The sequence below is a fragment of the Homarus americanus genome, unplaced genomic scaffold, assembly GCF_018991925.1.
Source record: "Homarus americanus isolate GMGI-L3 unplaced genomic scaffold, GMGI_Hamer_2.0 scaffold39306, whole genome shotgun sequence".
Classification (NCBI taxonomy): Eukaryota; Metazoa; Arthropoda; class Malacostraca; order Decapoda; family Nephropidae; genus Homarus; species Homarus americanus.
The window spans coordinates 38,751-60,755 of NW_024718460.1; the positions used below are offsets into that span (position 1 = coordinate 38,751).

Sequence of the window (22,005 nt, forward strand, 5' to 3'; positions counted from 1 at the left end):
TTTGTTCTCAAATAAGGACCGACAAGTGATAAACACACTAATTGGGGAACGCTCCTGAAAATGCACGGATTTGAGGTCAGCCTGTAGCACTGTAGGATTTATTGGGGGACCCTAAGAGTGTGGATAACCTAACCGGAAGATATCTTTATCCGTCACCTCTCATAGGTGCCGGATAACTGGGGTTCTACCGTATAATTTAAACTCGGATGCCCTCACCTGAAGATCAAACACCCTACATTATTTCACCCGTGGATTAACCACCCTAATACTAGCTGTGGGCTGGGATTAGATTAAGTTACCATTAGGGTGGTTAATGTTCAGGTGATCCAAACCTTAAATGTACTGTATTATGATAGTGTTAACACCTACTGTACATGTCTATAGCTGTACTTATAGGCGTGTAAGATAACATTCTTAACACAATTAAAGCCACTACTGTATTCCTTCTATTGCAACAAGAGTAAACACAGAGCAGTACTCACCATACATAAGCAAGGAGTCCTCATCTAAGACAGGTTTCATATAACAATTACTCTCCCACTTGATCTTGTCTTCGCCGAATAACTTGTCCGGTCGCGGCCGTTCCCCTCGAATATAATTAACCAGTTTGATGTAACCGATTTGATCTAAATTAAACTTGCACACGAAGGCAACAAAGTCGAATCCGTGTGCGTCAATCATGTGCGCAAAGGCGACCTGTACGGAGGATAACACGTCGCCACAGAACAGACACAGTGTTTTCCCGATGACGACTTCTTCCATTTCCTCCCAGTCTTCTTCCTCTTCTTCGTCGTCGTCCGAACATTCATTTCTACACGTCATTTTTTCTGGAGGCGACGAGTTATTAACACGAGAGGTACGAGTTGGCGGCGGCGAGGTGTGAGGCCGGTCGTCGTCGTCCTCGAGGGCAGGCATGTCCTCACAGTCAGACATGGCACAACTTTTCTCTCTGCCGGAGGAGTAAATGTTATTAATAAAACATACATTGTTTTGGTGATATGATGTGTGGCCCAAGTAAAGGAGTCATTACTAGCCAACGAAATATTGTGGGTCAGAGAATATGACTCCTGAAATATTGGCTACCAGTAAGTAAGAACAATTACTCTGTAGACTTTTAATGAAACAATGTTATATTATACAAAGGTGATCTATTATAATGTACTAACACTTTTGTGAGCGCACCTAAATATATACAGTACCACAACCTACAACACTCTTCAATAACAACAGACATTTTTGTGGATTGTAGCCATCTCCTACACTGAATGAAATCATCAAGGAAATACTTCGTTCCACAGATGGTATACTGTACAGTACATACAGTAGTAAACCTATGGAGCAGTCTACCAGCTCAAGCTGTAGAAGTTGGGGGGTCAGTACCGTACTGGGCTACACAATAGCCCTTAACAAGACTATCAAGAACAATGAAGGATCAGTCCTACGCTGACCTCCATCCCTTGGCTTGGTCACCTCTAGTTGGGGTCACCATTAGGTATATAAATAAAGTAGGTAAAAATGCTTTATATTATTAAACTTTGACAATAATGTACCTTGTTGTCGTCCATCTTGTGCACGTTAGACTAAACACAAATGGGTGAAGGTTGTTTATAACCATTTCTTAATGTTTAACTTATAATTACCATCACTTAACATTGAGGCATTTGGTCTGTTCTTATAGCCTTTATTGTCCAGTGTCAGTACAGTACAGGAGACACACTGGATCACTACAGTACTGTGTCCTGGGTCTGGGACACAGTACTGTAGGAGTGGTCAGAAAAATGGCAAATGAAATTCAACACCAGCAAGTGCAGCGTACTTAATATTGGAAGAGAAAATACTGTCAATGTATACAGCCTTAACAACATCAACCTAGAGAGGTTGACTTGTGAAAGAGACCTAGGGGTACTCGTAAGACTGGACCTAAGGCCTACAAAACAGTGCGTTAATGTTCGAAATAAGGCAAACAGAGTATTAGGTTTTATATCTAGAAGTGTAAGTAATATGAGTGCGGAGGTCATATTGTAACTATATCTGGCGCTAGTCAGGCTGCACCTCGATTATGCTGTTCAGTTCTGGTTCCCTTATTATAGAATGGATATAAATTCACTGGAGTCGGTGCAGCGAAGAATGACGAAAATGATTCCGGGACTTAGAAACCTTCCATATCAGGATAGATTAAAGAAACTAAACTTGCATTCCCTAGAAAGACGAAGAGTGCGGGGAGATATGATAGAAGCATTTAAGTGGGTAAAAGGAATTAATAAAGGGGATATAGATAAAGTTCTTATAATAACCGAGCAGGATAGGACTCGTAGTAACGGATTTAAGTTGGATAAGTTTAGGTTTAGGAGGGAGATAGGAAGGAACTGGTTCACAAATAGGGTGGTGGACGAGTGGAACCAGCTTAGCAACTTTGTAGTAAGTGCTGGAATGCTGGAAAGTTTTAAAAGGAGGCTGGATAGATTCATGGATGATAGAGTGGTTGTAACTCTCGACAGGAGCTGCCATGCACAGGCCAACCGGCCTATTGCAGACTCCTTATGTTCTTATGTAATGTACTGTAGTGAGACACACGGGATAACACCTTCTTACTTCTCATTATTTTTTATGGAAACTCTATAGTGTTTTCATTCTCCCTATATAAGACTCAATATATAAGTATGTGTTCGCAACTTTAAATATTTACCAGAGCGCATTCACAGTAAAATAGCGTAAGTAGGAACATAGTCGGTCATGGCATAATATCTACAGCGGAGGGTGAAAAAGTTTTTATATTCATGGGGACTACCAAAGGCCTCCCCCCCCCCCCGTCGATGCAATGAATTGTTCCTAAGGTCCCAATAGGAAACCCGATCCAACAGGACTACCTTGGGGTCCATAGACGTCTCTAAATAATCACACACGATGGTGATCACAACTGGTCAGGTGGTGTAACGACTGTGCATATGTCCCAGGAAGAAGTATTTACACATTTGGAAATTTTTTGGATAATGACCATCTGCTGTTTTTCATGGTAACTGGGTTAAAAAATACCCAGTTAACACTTATTTTATTCAGATAATATAGTGTTATGAAACAATATAAAAATGGATGAAATTATGTGCTCGCCTAACCTAACCTGACCCAACCTATATCTTAACTCTCCTATGTCTATAAAACTCAATATTTACACAATAAAAATGAATAGAAGTGAAAGTAATCAGCATACAAAACTGTGTCTAAAAACATCCCCATAAGAACATAAGAACATAAGATAATAAGGAGTCTGCAATAGGCCGGTTGGTCTGTGCATGGCAGCTCCTGTCGAGAGTTACTACCACTCTCTATCATCCATGAATCTATCTAGCCTTCTTTTAAAACTTTCCAGCGTTCCAGCACTTACTACAAAGTTGCTAAGCTTGTTCCACTCGTCCACCACCCTATTTGTGAACCAGTTTCTTCCTATCTCCCTCCTAAACCTAAACTTATCCAACTTAAATCCGTTGCTCCGGGTCCTATCCTGCTCGGATATTATAAGAACTTTTTCTATATCTCCTTTATTGATTCCTTTTACCCACTTAAATACTTCTATCATATCTCCCCGCACTCTTCGTCTTTCTAGGGAATGCAAGTTTAGTTTCTTTAATCTATCCTGATATGGAAGGTTTCTAAGTCCCGGAATCATTTTCGTCATTCTTCGCTGCACCGACTCTAGTGAATTGATATCCATTCTATAATAAGGGCACCAGAACTGAACCGCATAATCGAGGTGCGGCCTGACTAGCGCAAGATATAGTTGCAATAAGACCTCTGCACTCTTATTACTTACACTTCTAGATATAAAACCCAATACTTATTTCGAACATTAACGCACTGTTTTCTAGGCCGTAGGTCCGGTCTTACAAGTACCCCTAAGTCTCTTTCACAAGTCGACTTCTCTAGGTTGATGTTGTTAAGGCTGTATACATTGACAGTATTTGTTCTTCCAATATTAAATATGCTGCACTTGCTGGTGTTGAATTTCATTTGCCATTTGTCAGACCACCCCTGCAGTTTATTTAGATCCTCCTGTAATGCATTTGCATCATGCCCTGAATTAATTTGCCGCCCTATTTTGGTGTCATCCGCAAAGTTGCTTATGTCACTGCTGATCCCAGTATCTAGATCGTTTATGTAGATTATGAACACGAGTGGGCCTAGTACTGACCCCTGGGGAACCCCAATGGTTACACGGCCCCACTCAGATTTAACACCATCTACGCTGACCCTCTGCGTTCTATCGGTGAGCCATGATTTTATCCAATTTAAAACTTCCCCACGATACCATGAGCCTTTATTTTTCTCAGAAGCCTCTGATGCGGTACTCTATCAAATGCTTTGCTAAAGTCCAAGTAAATAACATCGTAATTTTCGTCATTATCTACTACCTCGAAGACTTTCCTAAACAACGTCAGCAGATTACCGAACCGCTGACGGACACGAGTCGTATATTAGCCACACACTTCCCCCCATCTTCAAAGGCCCGCCCACTGTGCAAATCTTGGTCATATCTCCTAACCTAACCTAACATTAGCGCCAGAAATAAAGGTCATATATACATAAACAAATTTACACCGAAAACATTCATGTTCTATGGTGAAATGTCCTTTGTTAAGTACAGTAGTTAACCCTCTTCAGGATATTCTCACTTATTCAGCTGAGAGAACCCCTTGTTACTTAAGGCCAAGGGCACTGGTCTGCGGAGGAAAGTTACCCTGTGGGCCAGTTAAAACTTCCCTGGCAGGTCGTGATGTCTGCCACTTTACTTAATCGGTGGTAAAGTGTAAAATAATTAGTGGTAGACAAGATGACCCCACGACCTGCCAGGAAAGTGTTAACTGGCCCACAGGATAACTTTCATCTATACTGTACACAAATGCCACTGCCTACACACCTTCGGTTCTCCTCTCCGAACCACCACCAAATACTTTAATTACAAGAGACTATACCATGAAGGACTATAGTGAGGCGACTACCATGAAGGAGTATAGTGAGGCGACTACCATGAAGGACTACAGTGAGGCGACTACCATGAAGGACTATAGTGAGGCGACTACCATGAAGGACTACAGTGAGGCGACTACCATGAAGGACTATAGTGAGGCGACTACCATGAAGGACTATAGTGAGGCGACTACCATGAAGGACTACAGTGAGGCGGCATGAAGGACCGACTACCATGAAGGACTATAGTGAGGCGACTACCATGAAGGAGTATAATGGGGCGACCATGAAGGACTAACAGTGGGCGACTACCATGAAGGACTACAGTGAGGCGACTACCATGAAGGACTACAGTGAGGCGACTACCATGAAGGAGGTACAGTGGCGACTACCATGAAGGACTATAGTCGTGCTACTAACCTCCAGAGCTATAGTGAGGCGACTACCATGAAGGACTATAGTGGTGCTACTAACCCTCCAAGAGCTATAATGGGCGACTACCATGAAGGACTATAGTGGGCGACTACCTGAAGGAGTATAAGGCGACTAGGACTACAGTGAGGCGACTACCATGAAGGACTATAGTGAGGCGACTACCATGAAGGACTATAGTGGTGCTACTAACCTCAAGAGCTATGGTGAGGCGACTACCATGAAGGACTATAGTGAGGCTATGGGCGACTACCATGAAGGACTACAGTGAGAGGCGACTACCATGAAGGACTATAGGTGCTACTAACCCTCCAAGAGCTATAGTGAGGCGACTACCATGAAGGAGTATAGTGAGGCGACTACCATGAAGGATAGTGAGGCGACTACCATGAAGGACTACAGTGAGGCGACTACCATGAAGGACTATAGTGGTGCTACTAACCCTCCAAGAGCTATAGTGGGGCTGAAAGGAGTATAGTACTACATGAGGACTAGAGTGGCGACTACCATGAAGGACTGGACTACATGAAGGACTGGGCGACTACCATGAAGGACTACAGTGGGGCTACTAACCCTCCAAGAGCTATAGTGAGGCGACTACCCTATGAGTGATACTGCTACTCACCCTCCAAGAGCTATAGTGAGGCGACTACCATGAAGGACTATAGTGGTGCTACTCACCCTCCAAGACTATAGTGGTGCTACTACCATGAAGGACTATAGTGAGGCGACTACCATGAAGGACTATAGTGGTGCTACTCCTCCAAGAGCCCAAGAAGGACTACTATAGTGAAGGACTACGTGACCCTCCAAGAGCATGATGAAGGACTATAGTGGTGCTACTCACCCTCCAAGAGCTATAGTAGGCGACTACCATGAAGGACTATGGTGCTACTCACCTCAAGAGCTATAGTGAGGCGACTACCATGAAGGACTATAGTGGTGCTACTCACCCTCCAAGAGCTATAGTGGGGCGACTACCATGAAGGACTATAGTGGTGCTACTCACCAGAGCTATAGTGGTGCTACTATGAAGGACTATAGTGAGGCGACTACCATGAAGGACTATAGTGGTGCTACTCACCCTCCAAGAGCTATAGTGAAGCGACTACCATGAAGGACTATAGTGGTGCTACTAACCCTCCAAGAGCTATAGTGAGGCGACTACCATGAAGGACTATAGTGGTGCTACTCACCCTCCAAGAGCTATAGTGAGGCGACTACCATGAAGGACTATAGTGAGGCGACTACCATGAAGGACTGCGGGAAGTGGTGCTACTCACCCCCAAGAGCCAAGGCAGTGAAGTGACTACCATGAAGGACTTAAAAGTTACTCACCCTCCAAGAGCTATAGTGAGTAGCATTTACCATGAAGGACTATAGTGAGGCGACTACCATGAAGGACTTTAGTGGTGCTACTACCATGAAGGAATTATAAAAGAGTATCACCATGACAATTTAGAAAAGCACATGCAATTTCCATGAAGGACTATAGTGGTGCTACTCACCTCCAAGAGCTATAGTGAGGCGACTACCATGAAGGGACAGAAAGGTGCTACTTACCCAAAGGAGCTTAGTGCAGAGGCGACTACCATAGGGCTGACCTATAAAGTGGTGCTACTACATGAAGGACTATAGTGGTGCTACATGTAAGTGACTATAGTGAAGCGACTACCATGAAGGACTATAGTGGTGCTACTCACCCTCCAAGGACTATAGTGAGGCGACTACCATGAAGGACTATAGTGGTGCTACTCACCCTCCAAGAGCTATAGTGAAGCGACTACCATGAAGGACTATAGTGAAGCGACTACCATGAAGGACTATAGTGAGGCGACTACCATGAAGGACTATAGTGGTGCTACTCACCCTCCAAGAGCTATAGTGAAGCTGTTGTTGTGGCCATGAGGTGACACTGTACTGTATGTTACAACACTACCACGACCATTACAGCTGAGGTATTGTATGTTACAACACTACCACGAACATTATAGCTGAGGAATTTATTTTTTTATAAGAGTAAAAGAAGCTAAATATATTTATTATTTAAGATAAAATCATATTATAATTTAGATGTTAATTATATTTAAATAAAGTTAGGATATATTAAGATGTTGTGTTTCAATAAATATTAATAGGTATAGCCATTGGTTGTAGTACTTTCTCAACATAATAGGTATAGCCATTGGTTGTAGTACTTTCTCAACATAAACTCCCCAGTGATCAAGTCATAGTTTGTTAAGGTATGACTCTCCCTCTACACCTACTTTACTTAACTATACACATTTATAATATACAATTAAACCACATGAAAACTTCTCTATTAATACCTAGACATAACCAACTATCTATATAAATTTCAGTTGGAAAATATTAAAAATAAATTAAATATATATATATACAGTCTGTTTAAAATTCTAGTATTATAATTCTATATATTATTTAAATTTAAGAATTATTATTTATATCCATACAATTAGATTTAATGATGTATAAAAGGTAAAGGGAAGGTAGTCATTAAGGCCAACCAGAGACCCAGGACCACCTACCTTGTTAATGGCTCTATGGTCATCAGTCATAACTAATGTAATTTATCTTGCGGTAATTATCCCATGATATTGTGGTAGAGAATTAATTAACATTTACCTCCTGTTGAAAATAAACTCCAGTGAATAATTGGTATATAATTTTTATTTGATGTTTTTCTTATCTTATCTCAATATTTCACTTCCTATTACCAGTAGTTAACATTTATGTGTTTGTTTTTTATGATGTTTATGTAAATTAAATATACTATGTAATATAACTGGTGAGGTAATGTTGAAATAACACTGATTTTATTAACTATCATTGGTTAAATCGCCTTTACTGTACTGTATATAAATTATTATTATTATTATTATTATTATTATTATTATTATTATTATTATTATTATTATTTCAGGTAAAACCACATCAAACACCATCAGAAAAATATATCAACCTAACCTAACCTAACCTAACCTAACCTAACCTAACCTACCTCAACCTAGCCTAACCTAACCAAACTTGCTCTGACCTAACCTAACCTAACCTAACATGAACTAACCTAACCAAAATTTATATGACCTAACCCAACCAAATATGACCTAATCTAACCTGACCTAACCAAACTTTGACATGACTTAACCTGACCAAACTTAACCTGACCTCACCAAACTTGACCTGACCTAACCTGACCTGATGTAACCCGACCTAACCAAACTCTGACCTGACTTAACCTGACCTAACTTAACCTAACCAAACTCTGACCTGACTTAACCTAACCTTATCAAACTCTTATTCTTGTATGGACACATTATGGTTGTGTTAATATTTAGTGTTGTGAACTGAGTTAATACTACAGGCTGTAACATGGAAGACGACCTCCTGTGTCTCAGATGGAGGGATCACCTCTCTACCCTCTCCCACATGCTTCCTGCTATAAGACAAAGGGTCAGTAAAGTACAGTAATTAGTTAGTAGAGTTATACAGGGGTCCTCGTTATAAGTGGTTAATGTCAACCAGATAAAGGCCACTCATAATGAAACACTTATAAAGGGCAATTAATTCCCATTAGAATTAATAGTAATACTGTAATGTGTAATAGGAACAATCACGTTGTAGTTGACGCTCATAAAGAGTTTACTTTGGTATCTTTTAACACCTCAACCCGCCAGGATTCAAACCCACGGCCCACGAGCCCATGACTGTGACCACCTACGTGATACGGGTAGTCCCCCTTAGAGGTTCACGGCGCCATAAGCTCGTTAAACAGGCTTTGTGTGAAATATAACAGAGTCTAGGACTGCTTTTGTATCCTGGTGGTCCAGCGGTTAGCATTGTTAAATAATTTATTACACATTATTTTTTTATTATTTAACTTTACAACAACTTATTTAAAGTCCTAAAAGTTGCTTGGGGTCAGTGTGTTGATGTGGCACAAGTTACCTCACCACTCACACATCTCAGTAAAAGTGGTTCACTGAGACACTTACCACTTCTTATGATGTGTAACTTCTAATTTCACGTCCATCCTATACTACTGTACTACAGTGCAGGTGATAAGGATGACCTTTCACAGAGTGGGAGGCAGGCAGGAATTTCAATCACTCAAACACTTGTGATGATCAACAGATTTCAGCCTTAGAATACTCTTAACTGTGGGGAGTTGTTACATGTACCTCCACAATTATTTGACCACTTATAGAAGACACTCATAACGGGAACCCTCTACTGTACTGTGATCCCTCGGTTAACGAGCGCCTCGGTTAACGATTTACCTTCCATAAGATTCTTAACTTCGGTTAACGAGCAATCCCTCGATTAACGAGTTTTTTACGAGCCGACTTCAACGTGTTTTCGCTTGCATTTGGCGGTCCACCAGCTGTAGTATTAGTCCGCCAGTACAGTAATCGGTTTTAGGGCTTAAATTCTCTACTATTTTAGTAAATATCAAGAAGTTTATACTATTCAATAATTTTAAAAGTTTAATATTAACTTTTTTAGTCATTTTAACAATTATTGAACATAATTGAAGGTAAAGAAACTAGTTTCTGGCGTGCCATCCAGCCTGTTAACACACCAGACAGGCGTTAGTCTCTCTGTGTTTTCAGTGGAGGTAACATCTTGCTTGAGACTCTCTTCAACTTAACGCTTTTTTTCTGTTTCCAAGCAAATTATTGGTCATTTTGAAATTTATTTTACATATTGACAATATATAATGCAGTGCAGTGTTGATTTAAAGAAAATAATCTAGAATTACACCAAGAGAACTAAAATTTTATGGGTGAAATGGCACCATGGGGTGACTTCTCTTCCACTCCAACGCCTTCTCTTCTCCGTTCTCCTCCACCCCCACTTCTAATTCCCATCATCATCAACCAGGAACCTTCTACATACACACCTCAAAGTAAGTGTACTTTACTGCATTTTTTTTTGCTTTGTATGTACTTTTCGGTGAGCTGGAACCAATTACCCAAAAACCCATTCAAACAATGGTTTCGGTTAATGAGTTTTTCGGTTAATAAGCAACCTGCTGGAACGAATTGTGCTCGTTAACCGAGGGACCACTGTAGTCCCTTCACTCAAACCTTCTAACTCAGGCCTAGGGTCAATTTGTAACAAGGCAGCTGATTGGTTGGCAGACGGGAAGAGTCACTACTGTATATAATGTACAGTGGTCCCTCGGTTAACGAACACCATTCGTTCCAGAAGGTCGTTCGTTAACAGAAAATTTCGTTAACCGAATCTATTATTTCAATGGGATATTGGTTAATTGGTTCCAGCTCTCCGAAAAGTACATACAAAGCAAAAAAAAAAATGCAGTAAAGTACACTTACTTTGAGGTGTGTATGTAGAAGGTTCCTGGTTGATGATTATGGGAATTAGAAGTGGGGGTGGAGGAGAACGGAGAAGAGAAGGCGTTGGAGTGGAAGAGAAGGGAGAAGAGAAGGAAGTGGGGGTGGAGGAGAAGGGAGAAGAAAAGCATTTTAATGCTTCTTGGAAGGCGAGTCACCTTCCATAATAATGTCAGGGACCTCTGGACTGACAGATTCTCTAACATGAAAATCCTCTCTCCTTCTTGAAGAGGAACACTGAGGGGAAGCATCTTTCTCACGCTGTCTTTTAAAGAAGAAGCTGTCAAGTGTTAGTAGTGTGGTATTTCCCCTGATCATTAGCTGGTTCTTGAAGGAGACCACTCTGTCCTCCGTGGCACACAACTTAGGTTCTGTTGTTTCCACATCTGGGCGCCTTGAAGCCAGTTTCCTGAACATCTCCCAGTAGTGAACAACATCTTTTAAGTCTGAAGAAGACATATGGTCATCACTTTCCTTTTCCTCCTCACCACTGTCAGCCTCTACCTGTAACATCTCATCCAGTTGCTTCAAGTCATCAGGAGTAAGTTCCTCCTCATGAGACATCACAAGCTCTTCTACATCCTCCTCCTCCACTTCAAGGCCCAATGACTGACCAATGGACACAATGAATTTTACAGTCTCCAGGATTTTGTATTGCGTCTTCCAGAACTGTGCTAGTGATAGATCAGGATCAGTGGAAGTTGCCTGATGACACTTTCTGAACATTTTCTTCATGTACAGCTTCTTGAAGTTGCTGATCACATTCTGGTCCATTGGCTGTATGATTGATGTAGTGTTGGGAGGCAAAAACAACACTTTGACAGTCAAATCGAGCCTCCAAAGTGCTCGCAAGTTGAGGGTCATGACCAGGGGCATTATCCATGAGGAGAAGAGCCTTTAAAGGGAGTTTATTGGTGGTTAGGTAGCTCTTGACAGAAGGGCAAAACACCTCAACAGCCCATTCATTAAAGAGTGGTCTCGTTACCCATGCCTTACTGTTGGACTTCCAATAAACTCCAAGCCGTCCTCTTACCACCTTTTGTTGATTGAACACCCTGGGGTTCTCAGAGTGGTAGACAACCATAGGCTTCAGTCGGAAATCCCCTGAAACATTGGCACCAAGCAATAGTGTGAGAAGGTCTTTCATGGGTTTATGCCCAGGTAAAGAGGCTTCATCTCTGGTGATGAATGTTCTTTTGGGCATTTTCTTCCTGAACAGCCCAGTTTCGTCCACATTGAATACTTGCTGTGGAAGATAATCCTCTTCATCCATCAGTTCCTTGAACTCTACTACAAATTTTTCAGCTCCTTTACCTGCACTGGCAGCTTCACCATGCCTAACAACACTAAAAATGGCAGCTCTTTTCTTAAACTTATCGAACCAGCCCTTGCTGGCCCTAAACTCTTCAAAGTCAGTTTCAGAAGAACTAGGTTGATCTTCCTTGAAATGTTCGTAAATTTCCCTGGCTCTTTCACAAATGAATTCAGTAGAAATTGAATCTCCTTTCATTTGTTTTTCCTTAATCCAAATGAGAAGTAACCTCTCTGTTTCTGCAATTAATGATCTACCTTTAAACACTCTGGTAGATTTGTCTCTCACTTTCACTTCTTTAAATTTTTCTTTGTGCGCAAGAATTGTAGACACAGTTGATGCCGACAGCCCATATTCTTTACTTAGTACAGTGGTTCTAATACCTTCTTCATGTTTCTTAATAATTTCCTGTTTCACTTGAATTGAATTCGCCTTTCTAGATTTTTTTGGACCCTTGCCTGATGCAGTAATTTCACAACTAAAATTTTAAGTTCACTAGCTGTAATTCAAGATTATTTTATTTAAATCAACACTGCACTGCGCTATATATTATCAATATGTTAACTAAATTTCAGAATGACCAATAATTCTACTGTAAAAATGTAAAAATACTCTGTATTCAAGAGAGCGACAAACACGATGTTTCCTCCACTGTAAACAAAGTTAAACAGAAATGCTTTGGCGGGTGAGTCAAGCGGCTGATGAGCGCACAAAAAACTAGTTCCCTGTACTGCATATATTATCAATATGTTAACTAAATTTTAAAATGACTAATAATTTTAATATAAAAAATGCAAAAATATTAAAGAGCACAACTTTCTTGATATTTACTCCTCTGGAAACGAATGTAAACATAGAACCAATTACTGTATTGGCGTACTAGCCGATCAGCTGATGCGCACAACAAAACGTGTTGGCGTAAGGATTTCGTTAATCGAAGTTTTGTTCGTTAATCGAACTGAAAATCCTTATGGGAGCTAATTCGATAACCAAAATTTTGTTAATTGAACCGTTCGTTAACCGAGGGACCACTGCATATTATTTATATTATGATGTTATAAGGGACAATAACTGTTGTGTATTGATCTGTGATAATTTCCAGACTTGAGGAAGTAAACATTAAAACAATCTGGTAACATAAACAGAACAACAATTCTTGTACAGTACAAATTATGAGTGAGATCGTCCACCACTCTGCGTGATGACACGTGGTGAGGCGGAGTTTATGTCCCAGAATTTATTCATCATGTTCGTACGACAGTTATGTTACCAGAGTGTTTCAATGTTTACTTCCTCAAGTCTGGAAATTATCACAGATCAATACACAACAGTTATTGTCTCTTAATATAAATATGATACATTATATACAGGTTTTGACCATTATATAATGGGGTAAGGACTTTGAAAAGCCATCATAAGCTGAGAGATTGCACAGTACAGCACAGTACAGTATATTAATAACTTATGGGTAAAATAGGTTCTGTTCCTGAGACCCTGAAGAGCCAGAGTTATCACCCACTGGTTATATTTCAGGTTGACAGCTGTAATTTTATTGTATTAATATTATTTTTTTGGCTCTGTCACATGCACACACAATGTTTCATACAGACTGTGCAACAAGTAAATATTATAAGGTTAAAAACATAAAGGGAATAAACATTTATTACATGGGTGAGAGAGATAACACAGAGCCAGGGAGGGGGAGCAGCTGTCCTCTGTAGTGACACAGTTGCCAAGTGGTAATGCAAATTTGTAATTATAATTTGTATGTATTCCTCATATTTACTGGTACAGCATATGTTTTATGTAGAAAGAATAGTTTCTCCCACATGCAAGCCATCGTCTGGGTGACTTGACAGTTCAACTGCTTCGTCTGGCAGTCACCGGGGACGGACAGAACCTCCCACACACCCTGTGTCTTACGCCATTCCAATATTGTGTCGACATTTCTCTGAGTATTGTGAGTTATTTCACATCGCCTTTTCATAGCAGTGACGACGCAGGAAGAGCATTCAGGTGGTGACCGTCGTAAATCTGATCCTAGTCATCACGCAGCGGTGTTTGTTAATTTCTTAACATCGTAAAACTGATCAATTGTAAATCAGTCAATAGTACAGTATAACAGTTAACAGCTGTACAAACGAACAGTAGCGATTTTTCCCTCGTCCGTTCATCAACCAATCGGCTGCCTTGCTACACGCTCACCCTAGACCTCAGTTGCAAGCTTTCAGTATAGAGACTACAGTATAATCAGAGGCAGTCCCTGACTTATGACAGGGATCAGTTCCTGGACCCTCATCATAAGAAAATTTGTTGGTAAGTCACAACAGTGTTAGTTCCATAGTTTAAGTTAGGTTAAAGCACAACTCTACCTATACAAAACAACAATAATATCCCAGACACAATAAATAAAGTGACATTAAACGATATAGAATAATGTAAAAATGGGATTTAATAAAAACAATTTGCGTTGAATGTATTGTGATCCTGTTGTAAGTGTGGATGATTGTGACATGGTCGTAACTCAGCGACTGCCTGTACTGGCAGTTGATGTACAGTACAGTTGTGGAGTACATTGTTAGACCTACCTGTGTCTCAACTGGTCTTCCATGTGTACTGCACTGTACGGTCAGTTCTGTTATAACGCGATAGTTGTGTTATAGAAATTCGCGTAATAGAAATAACAGGGCTTATGGAGAAAATAGGGTTAGGTGCAGATTACTACTCGAAATCGAAAAAAATTTAGTAGTTAGCCTAACACAAAGGATAGCACAGTCTAAGTAAATGTTACATTCATATCTAATAATGAAATCATACAGTAAATGTAACACTTTACCTTGAAAAAATATGAATATAACTTGATGGGGGAGAAGGGTGATTTTGAGGTTAATAACATCGAGCTTCTCTTCAAGTGTTATATCCTTTCTTTTACGATCATCACCGGGAATGCGATCACCAGAACGCTTCTTGGAGATATTCTTCTTTACCATATTCACAGTTAATACCACAAAATTGGAGAACTAGTAAGCAAAAATCGCGTTACAGGAAACAAGTGTTCGCGTTATACAAATATTGTTCCTTTATTCATAAATCGCGTTAGAGCCAATTCGCGTTGTCAAAACACGCGTCATAGCAGAACTCACTGTACTGTACTGTACTGCACTGCACTGCACTATACTGTACTGTACTGCATTGTACTGTACTGTACTGCACTGTACTGTACTGCACTGTGCTGCACTGTACTGTACTGTACTGCACTGTACTGTACTGCACTGTACTGCACTGTACTCTACTGCACTGAACTGTACTGCACTGTACTGCACTGCACTGTACTGCACTGTACTGTACTGCACTGTACTGTACTGTACTGCACTGCACTGTGCTGCACTGTACTGTACTGCACACAGTACCGCACCGCACCACTGCACTGCACATTGTACTGTACTGTACCGTACCGTACTGCACTGTACTGCGTACCGCACTGTGCACTGTACTGCAGTGCACTGTACTGCACTGTACTGCACTGCACTGTACTGCACTCTACTGCACTCTACTGCACTCCCCACTGCACTTCACTGTACCGTACCGCACTCTACTCTACTGCACCTCATTGCACTGTACTGTACTGCACCGCACTGTACTGTACTATACTGTATCACGCACTGTACTGTACTCACTGTGTTATACTAACTGCACCGTACTGCATCACTGTACTGCACTGTACTGTACTGCACTGTACTGTACTGTACTGGTACTGCACTGTATTGTACTGCACTGTACTGTACCGTACTGTATCGTACCGGTACTGCGCTACTGCACCAGCTACTGCACCCTGTACTGTACTGTACTGTACAATGTACATTGCACTGATCGTATGCACTGTACTGTATCATGTATTGTACTGCACTGTACTGCACTGCATTGTGTACTGCACTGTATTGTACTGTACTGTACTGTAATACCACTGTACTGTACTGTACCAGCACTGTACTGTACTGTACTGTACTGTACTGTACTGCACTGTACTGTACCTGTACTGTACTGCATTGTACTGTACTGTATCAAATGCACTGTACTGCACTGTACTGTACTGCACTGGTACTGTACTGTACTGTACTGCACTGTACTGTACTGTACTGTACTGTACTGCACTGCACTGTACGCAACTGTACTGTACTCACTGTACCTGTACTGTACTCGCACTGTATTCTCACCGTACCGTACTGCACTGTACTGTACTGCACTGTACTGCATCACTGCACTGTACTGTAACTGTACTGTACCTGTACTTCAATCGCATCACTGCACTGTACCTGTACTGTACCTGTACTGTACTGCACTGCACTGTACTGTACTGCACAGTACTGTACTGCACTGTATCAAATGTACTTGTACTGTACTGTACTGTGTTGCACCAAAACTGTACTGTACTGTACTGTACTGTACTTGTGCTGGTACTGTACTGTACTGTACTCACTGCACTGTACTGTACTGTACTGTACTGTACTGTAATTGTACTTCACTGTACTGTACTGTACTGTACTGTATCACTGTACTTGCCTGTAACACCAATGCACTGTACTGTACTCTACACTGTAATTGTACTGTAGTACTGTACTGTACTGTACTGCATCAATTGTACTGTACTGTACTGAACTGTACTGTACTGCACTGATCATACTGCACTGTACTGCAATTGTACTGTACTGTACTGTAAATCCAAAATATGTTTAGAAATTACTTTACATAAGACTTAAAGTATTATAAATATTGATTTGGGGAATTTAGAATACCTCCATTGAAGTTTTCACATAAAGTACAGTACAGTGTTACCTGTGAGTGAGACTGATCAACTGTGTGAGGGTCTAGTTGTGTTTATGTCAAGCACAGGCACAGCATACCTGAGTGAGACTGATCACTGTGAGTGGGTCTAGTTGTGTTTATGTCAAGGACAGCACAGCACATGGAGGAGACTGATCAATCAAAGGAGTGGGTCTAGTTGTAGGAAGCTTATGTCAAGTACAGTACAGTATTAATGCTGAGTGAGACTGATCAAATCAGAGTGGGTCTGCTGTGTTTATGTCGGGCACAGCACAGTACAATGCTGAGTGAGACTGGATCAACTGTGTGAGTGGGTCTAGTTGTGTTTATGTCAAGTACAGTACAGTATTACGGAGGAGATCGTCAACTGTGTGCGAGTGGGTCTAGTTGTGTTTATGCTGCCAGTACAGTAATACGAGTGAGACTGATCAACTGTGAGTGGGTTCAGTTGTGTTTATGTCAAGTACAGCACAGTATTAATGTTTGAGGAGACCGATCAACTGTGTGAGTGGGTCTAGTTGTGTTTATGCCGGGCACAGTACAGTACAATGGAGTGAGACCGATCAACTGTGTGAGTGGGTCTAGTTAAAAGCTTCTTATGTCAAGCACAAAGTATTGTGCATACTTGAGTGAGACCGATCAACTGTGAGTGGTCTAGTTGTGTTTATGTGTCAAGTACAGCACAGCATACTGGAGGAGACTGATCAACTGTGTGAGGGTCTAGTTGTGTTTATGTCAAGGCTGTACAGTACATTGAGGAGACTGATCAACTGTGTGCGGGGTCTAGCTACTTATGTCAAGGCCAGTACAGTATTACTTTTTGAGCAGACCGATCAACTGTGTGAGTGGGTCTAGTTGTGTTTATGTCATACAGCAGTATTACCTGGAGGAGACTGATCAACTGTGTGAGTGGGTCTAGTTGTGTTTATGTCAAGGCCAGCACAGTATTACTTGAGTGGGAGACTGATCAACTGTGTGAGTGGGTCTATTGTGTTTATGTCAAGTATAAAATACACACGGAGTGAGACCGATCAACTGTGTGAGTGGGTTCAGCTGTGTGTTTATGTCAAGGTACAGTACAGTATTACTTGAGTGAATCGATCAACTGTGAGTGGGTCTAGTTGTGTTTATGTCAAGTACAGTACAGCATACGGAGGAGACTGATCAACTGTGTGAGTGGGTCTAGTTGTGTTTAAGTGTCAAGTACAGCACAGTATTACTTGAGGAGACTGATCAACTGTGTGAGTGGGTCTAGTTGTGTTTATGTCAAGTACAGTACAGACATGGAGTGAGACTGATCAACTGTGAGGGGTCTAGTTGTGTTTATGTCAAGTACAGTACAAAGGCTACCTGGAGGAGACTGATCAACTGTGTGAGTGGGTCTAGTTGTGTTTATGTCAAGTACAAAGCAGTATTACTTTTGAGTGTGAGCCGATCAACTGTGTGTGAGTGGGGTCTAGTTGTAAGCTTATGTCGTAAGGCTGTGCACAGTACATTTGAGTGAGACTGATCAACTGTGTGAGTGGGTTCAGTTGTGTTTATGTCAAGTACAGTGTACAGTATTACTTGAGTGAGACTGATCAACTGGTGTGAGTGGGTCTAGTTGTGTTTATGTCAAGTACAGCAGTATTGGGCTGAGGAGACTGATCAACTGTGTGAGTGGGTTCAGTTGTGTTTATGTCAAGCACAGCACAGCATACGGAGTGAGACTGATCAACTGTGTGAGTGGGGTCTAGTTGTGCTTCTATTTATGTCAAGTACAGTACAGTATTACTTGAGTGAGACTGATCAACTGTGTGAGTGGGTCTAGGTTGTGTTTTTATGTCGGCACAGTACAGTATACTTGAGGAGACTGATCAACTGTGTGAGTGGGTCTAGTTGTGTTTATGTCAAGCACAGCACAGTACACCTGAGTGAGACTGATCAACTGTGTGAGTGGGTCTAGTCAGGCTTATGCCTGGCAATGCACAGTATTACTTGGAGCGCGAGACTGATCAACTGTGAAAGGGTCTTAGTTGTATATATGTCATACAGTACAGTATTACTTGAGTGAGACTGATCAACTGTGTTAGTGGTCTAGTTGTGCTTATGTCGGCACAGTACAGCATTACTTGAGTGAGACTGATCAACTGGGTGTGAGTGGGTCTAGTTGTGCTTTATGCTCGGCACAGTACAGTAATAATGCTGGAGAGACTGATCAACTGTGAGTGGGGTCTTGTTGTGTTTCATGCCGGGCACAGCCACAGTATTACTTGGAAAGGAGACTGATCAACTGTGTGAGTGGGTCTAGTTGTGTTTAGTCGGCACAGCACAGTATTACGGAGGAGACTGATCAACTGTGTGAGTGGGTCTAGTTGTGTTTATGTCAAGCAGCACAGATGGAGTGTGAGACTGACTAACTGTGTGAGGGGTCTACAGGCTTATGTCGGGCACAGTACAGTATTACCCGAGTGGAGACTGATCAACTGTGTGAGTGGGTTCTGCTGTGTTTATGTCGCACAGCATGTATTACTCTTGAGTGAGACTCGATCAACTGTGAGTGGGTTCCAGTTGTGTTTATGTCAAGGGCTGTACAGTACAATGAGTGAGACTGATCAACTGTGTGAGTGGTCTAGTTGTGTTTATGTCGGGCACAGCACAGACACGGAGGAGACTGATCAATCAGGAGGGTCTAGTTGTGTTTATGTCAAGTACAGCACAGTATTACTTGAAGAGACCGATCAACTGTGAAAGGGTTCATTGTGTTTATGTCATACAGTACATTACTTGGAGGAGACTGATCAACTGTGTGAGTGGGTCTTATGTCAAGTACAGCACAGTATTGACGGAGTGAGACTGATCAACTGTGTGAGTGTCTAGTTGTGGCTTATGTCAAGCACAGTTGTGCACATTTTTTTTGAGTGAGACTGATCAACTGTTAGTGGGCTCCGTGCTGTGTTTGCGTGGCACAGGCCAGCATTACCTGAGCGAGACCGATCAACTGTGTGAGCGGGGTTCAGTTGTAGGTGTTTGCTATGTCGCGCCAGTACAGACACGGGAGCGGAGACCGATCAACCGTGTGAGGGTCTAGTTGTGCTTATGTCAGGGCACAGCACAGTATTACGGAGTGAGACCGACTCAACTGTGTGAGTGGGTCTAAGCCAGGTAAGCTTATGCCGGCACAGTACAGTACACGGAGTGAGACTGATCAACTGTGTGAGTGTCTAGTTGCGGCTTATGTCAAGTACAGTTGTGCATTACTTGAGTGAGACTGATCAACTGTGTGTGAGTGGGTCTAGTTGTGTTTATGCCAAGTACAGCACAGATACTTGGAGTGAGACTGATCAACTGTGTGAGTAATCTAGTTGTGTTTATGTCAAGGCCAGTATTAATTTTTGAGGAGACTGATCAACTGTGTGAGTGGGTCTACAGGTTTTATGTCATACAGTACAGTATTACCTGAGTGAGACTCGATCAACTGTGTGAGTGGGTCTAGTTGTGTTTATGTCGGGCACAGTACAGTATTACTTGGAGTGAGACTGATCAACTGTGTGAGGGTCTAGGGGTTGTGTTTATGTCAAGTACAGCACAGTACATTTGAGTGAGACTGATCAACTGTGTGAGGGGTCTAGTTGTGCTTATGTCAGGCACAGTACAGCATATTTGGAGGAGACTGATCAACTGTGTTAGTGGGTCTAGTTGTGTTTATGTCAGCAGCACAGTACACGGAGTGAGACCTCGATCAACTGTGTGAGTGGGTTCCAGTTGGTGTTTGTCAAGTACAAAGTACAGTATTACTGAGTGTGAGACTGATCAACTGTGAGTGGGTCTAGTTGTGTTTATGTCAAGTACAGTACAGTACATTTGAGGAGACTGATCAACTGTGTGAGTGGGTCTAGCTTGTGTTGGCGTCAAGTACAGTACAGTATTACTTGAGTGAGACTGATCAACTGTGAGTGGGTTCAGTTGTGCTTATGTCAAGTACAGACAGTATTGGCCTGAGTGAGACCGATCAACTGTGTGAGTGCGGGTCTAGTTGTGTTTATGTCAAGCACAAAGGACGTGCATATTTGAGCGAGACTGATCAACTGTGTGAGTGGGTCTAGTTAGGTTATGTCATACACAGTAATATTTGAGTGAGACTGGATCAACTGTGTGAGTGGGTCTAGTTAGTGTTTATGTCAAGTACAGTACAGTATTATTTGAGTGAGACTGATCAACTGTGTGAGTGGGTCTAGTTGTGTTTATGTCAAGGCCAGTACAGTATTAATGGAGTGAGACTGACTGTAACTGTGAGCGGGTCTAGCTGTGTTTATGTCGGCACAAAGTGCCAGTATTACTTGAGTGAGACCGATCAACTGTGTGAAAGGGTTCAGTTGTGTTTAGCGTCAAGTACAGTACAGTACACGGAGGAGACTGATCAACTGCGTGAGTGGGTCTGTTGTGTTTATGTCAAGTACAAGTAATACCTGATCGATCAACTGTGTGAGGGTCTTGTTGTTTATGTCGGGCACAGCACAGGCACATTTGGAGGAGACTGATCAACTGTGTGAGTGGGTCTAGTTGTACTATGTCAAGTACAGCACAGTATTACTGAGTGAGACTGATCAACTGTGTGAGGGGTCTAGTTGTGTGTGTTTATGTCGGGCACAGTACAGTACATTGAGTGTGAGACTGATCAACTGTGTGAGTGGGTCTAGTTGTGTTTGGTGTCAAGTACAGTACAGTATATTTTTGAGCAGACTGATCAACTGTGTGAGTGGGTCTAGTTGTGTTTATGTCAAGTTCTGCACAGCACATTTTTGTGGGAGTGAGACCGATCAATCAACAAAGAGTGGGTCTTGTTGTGTTTTATGTCATATTACAGCACAGACATTTGGAGTGAGACCGATCAACTGGGTGTGAGTGGTCTAGCTGTGTTTGGCGTCGGGCACAGTACAGTATTACCTGGAGTGAGACCGATCAACCGTGGTGGGTCTTGTTGTGTTTATGTCGTAAGTACAGTACAGTATTGTATTTTGAGTGAGACTGATCAACTGTGTGAGTGGGTCTAGTTGTGTTATGTCAAGTACAGCACAGTACATGAGGAGACTGATCAACTGTGTGAGGGTCTTATGCTTG

The 22,005-nt window shown here is 41.7% G+C and overlaps 1 protein-coding gene across 3 annotated transcripts in view; it reads right to left on the reverse strand.

Moving 5' to 3' along the window:
- Nucleotides 1-7,342, reverse strand: part of LOC121859676 (protein arginine N-methyltransferase 1-like) — a 36,778-nt gene extending 29,436 nt beyond the window's left edge. The window contains exons 1-2 of one of the 3 annotated variants that reach the window (XM_042356597.1): nucleotides 7,264-7,342; nucleotides 483-949 (exon numbers count right to left, since the gene is read on the reverse strand). In XM_042356597.1, coding sequence (XP_042212531.1) covers nucleotides 483-933 — 451 coding nt within the window. In that variant the 5' untranslated portion in view covers nucleotides 934-949; nucleotides 7,264-7,342. Of the gene's footprint in view, nucleotides 1-482; nucleotides 950-5,702; nucleotides 5,731-6,478; nucleotides 6,508-7,263 lie in introns of those variants that run through there. The other 2 variants (XM_042356599.1, XM_042356600.1) reach the window with 2 other exon arrangements.
- Nucleotides 7,343-22,005: the final 14,663 nt, after the last annotated feature.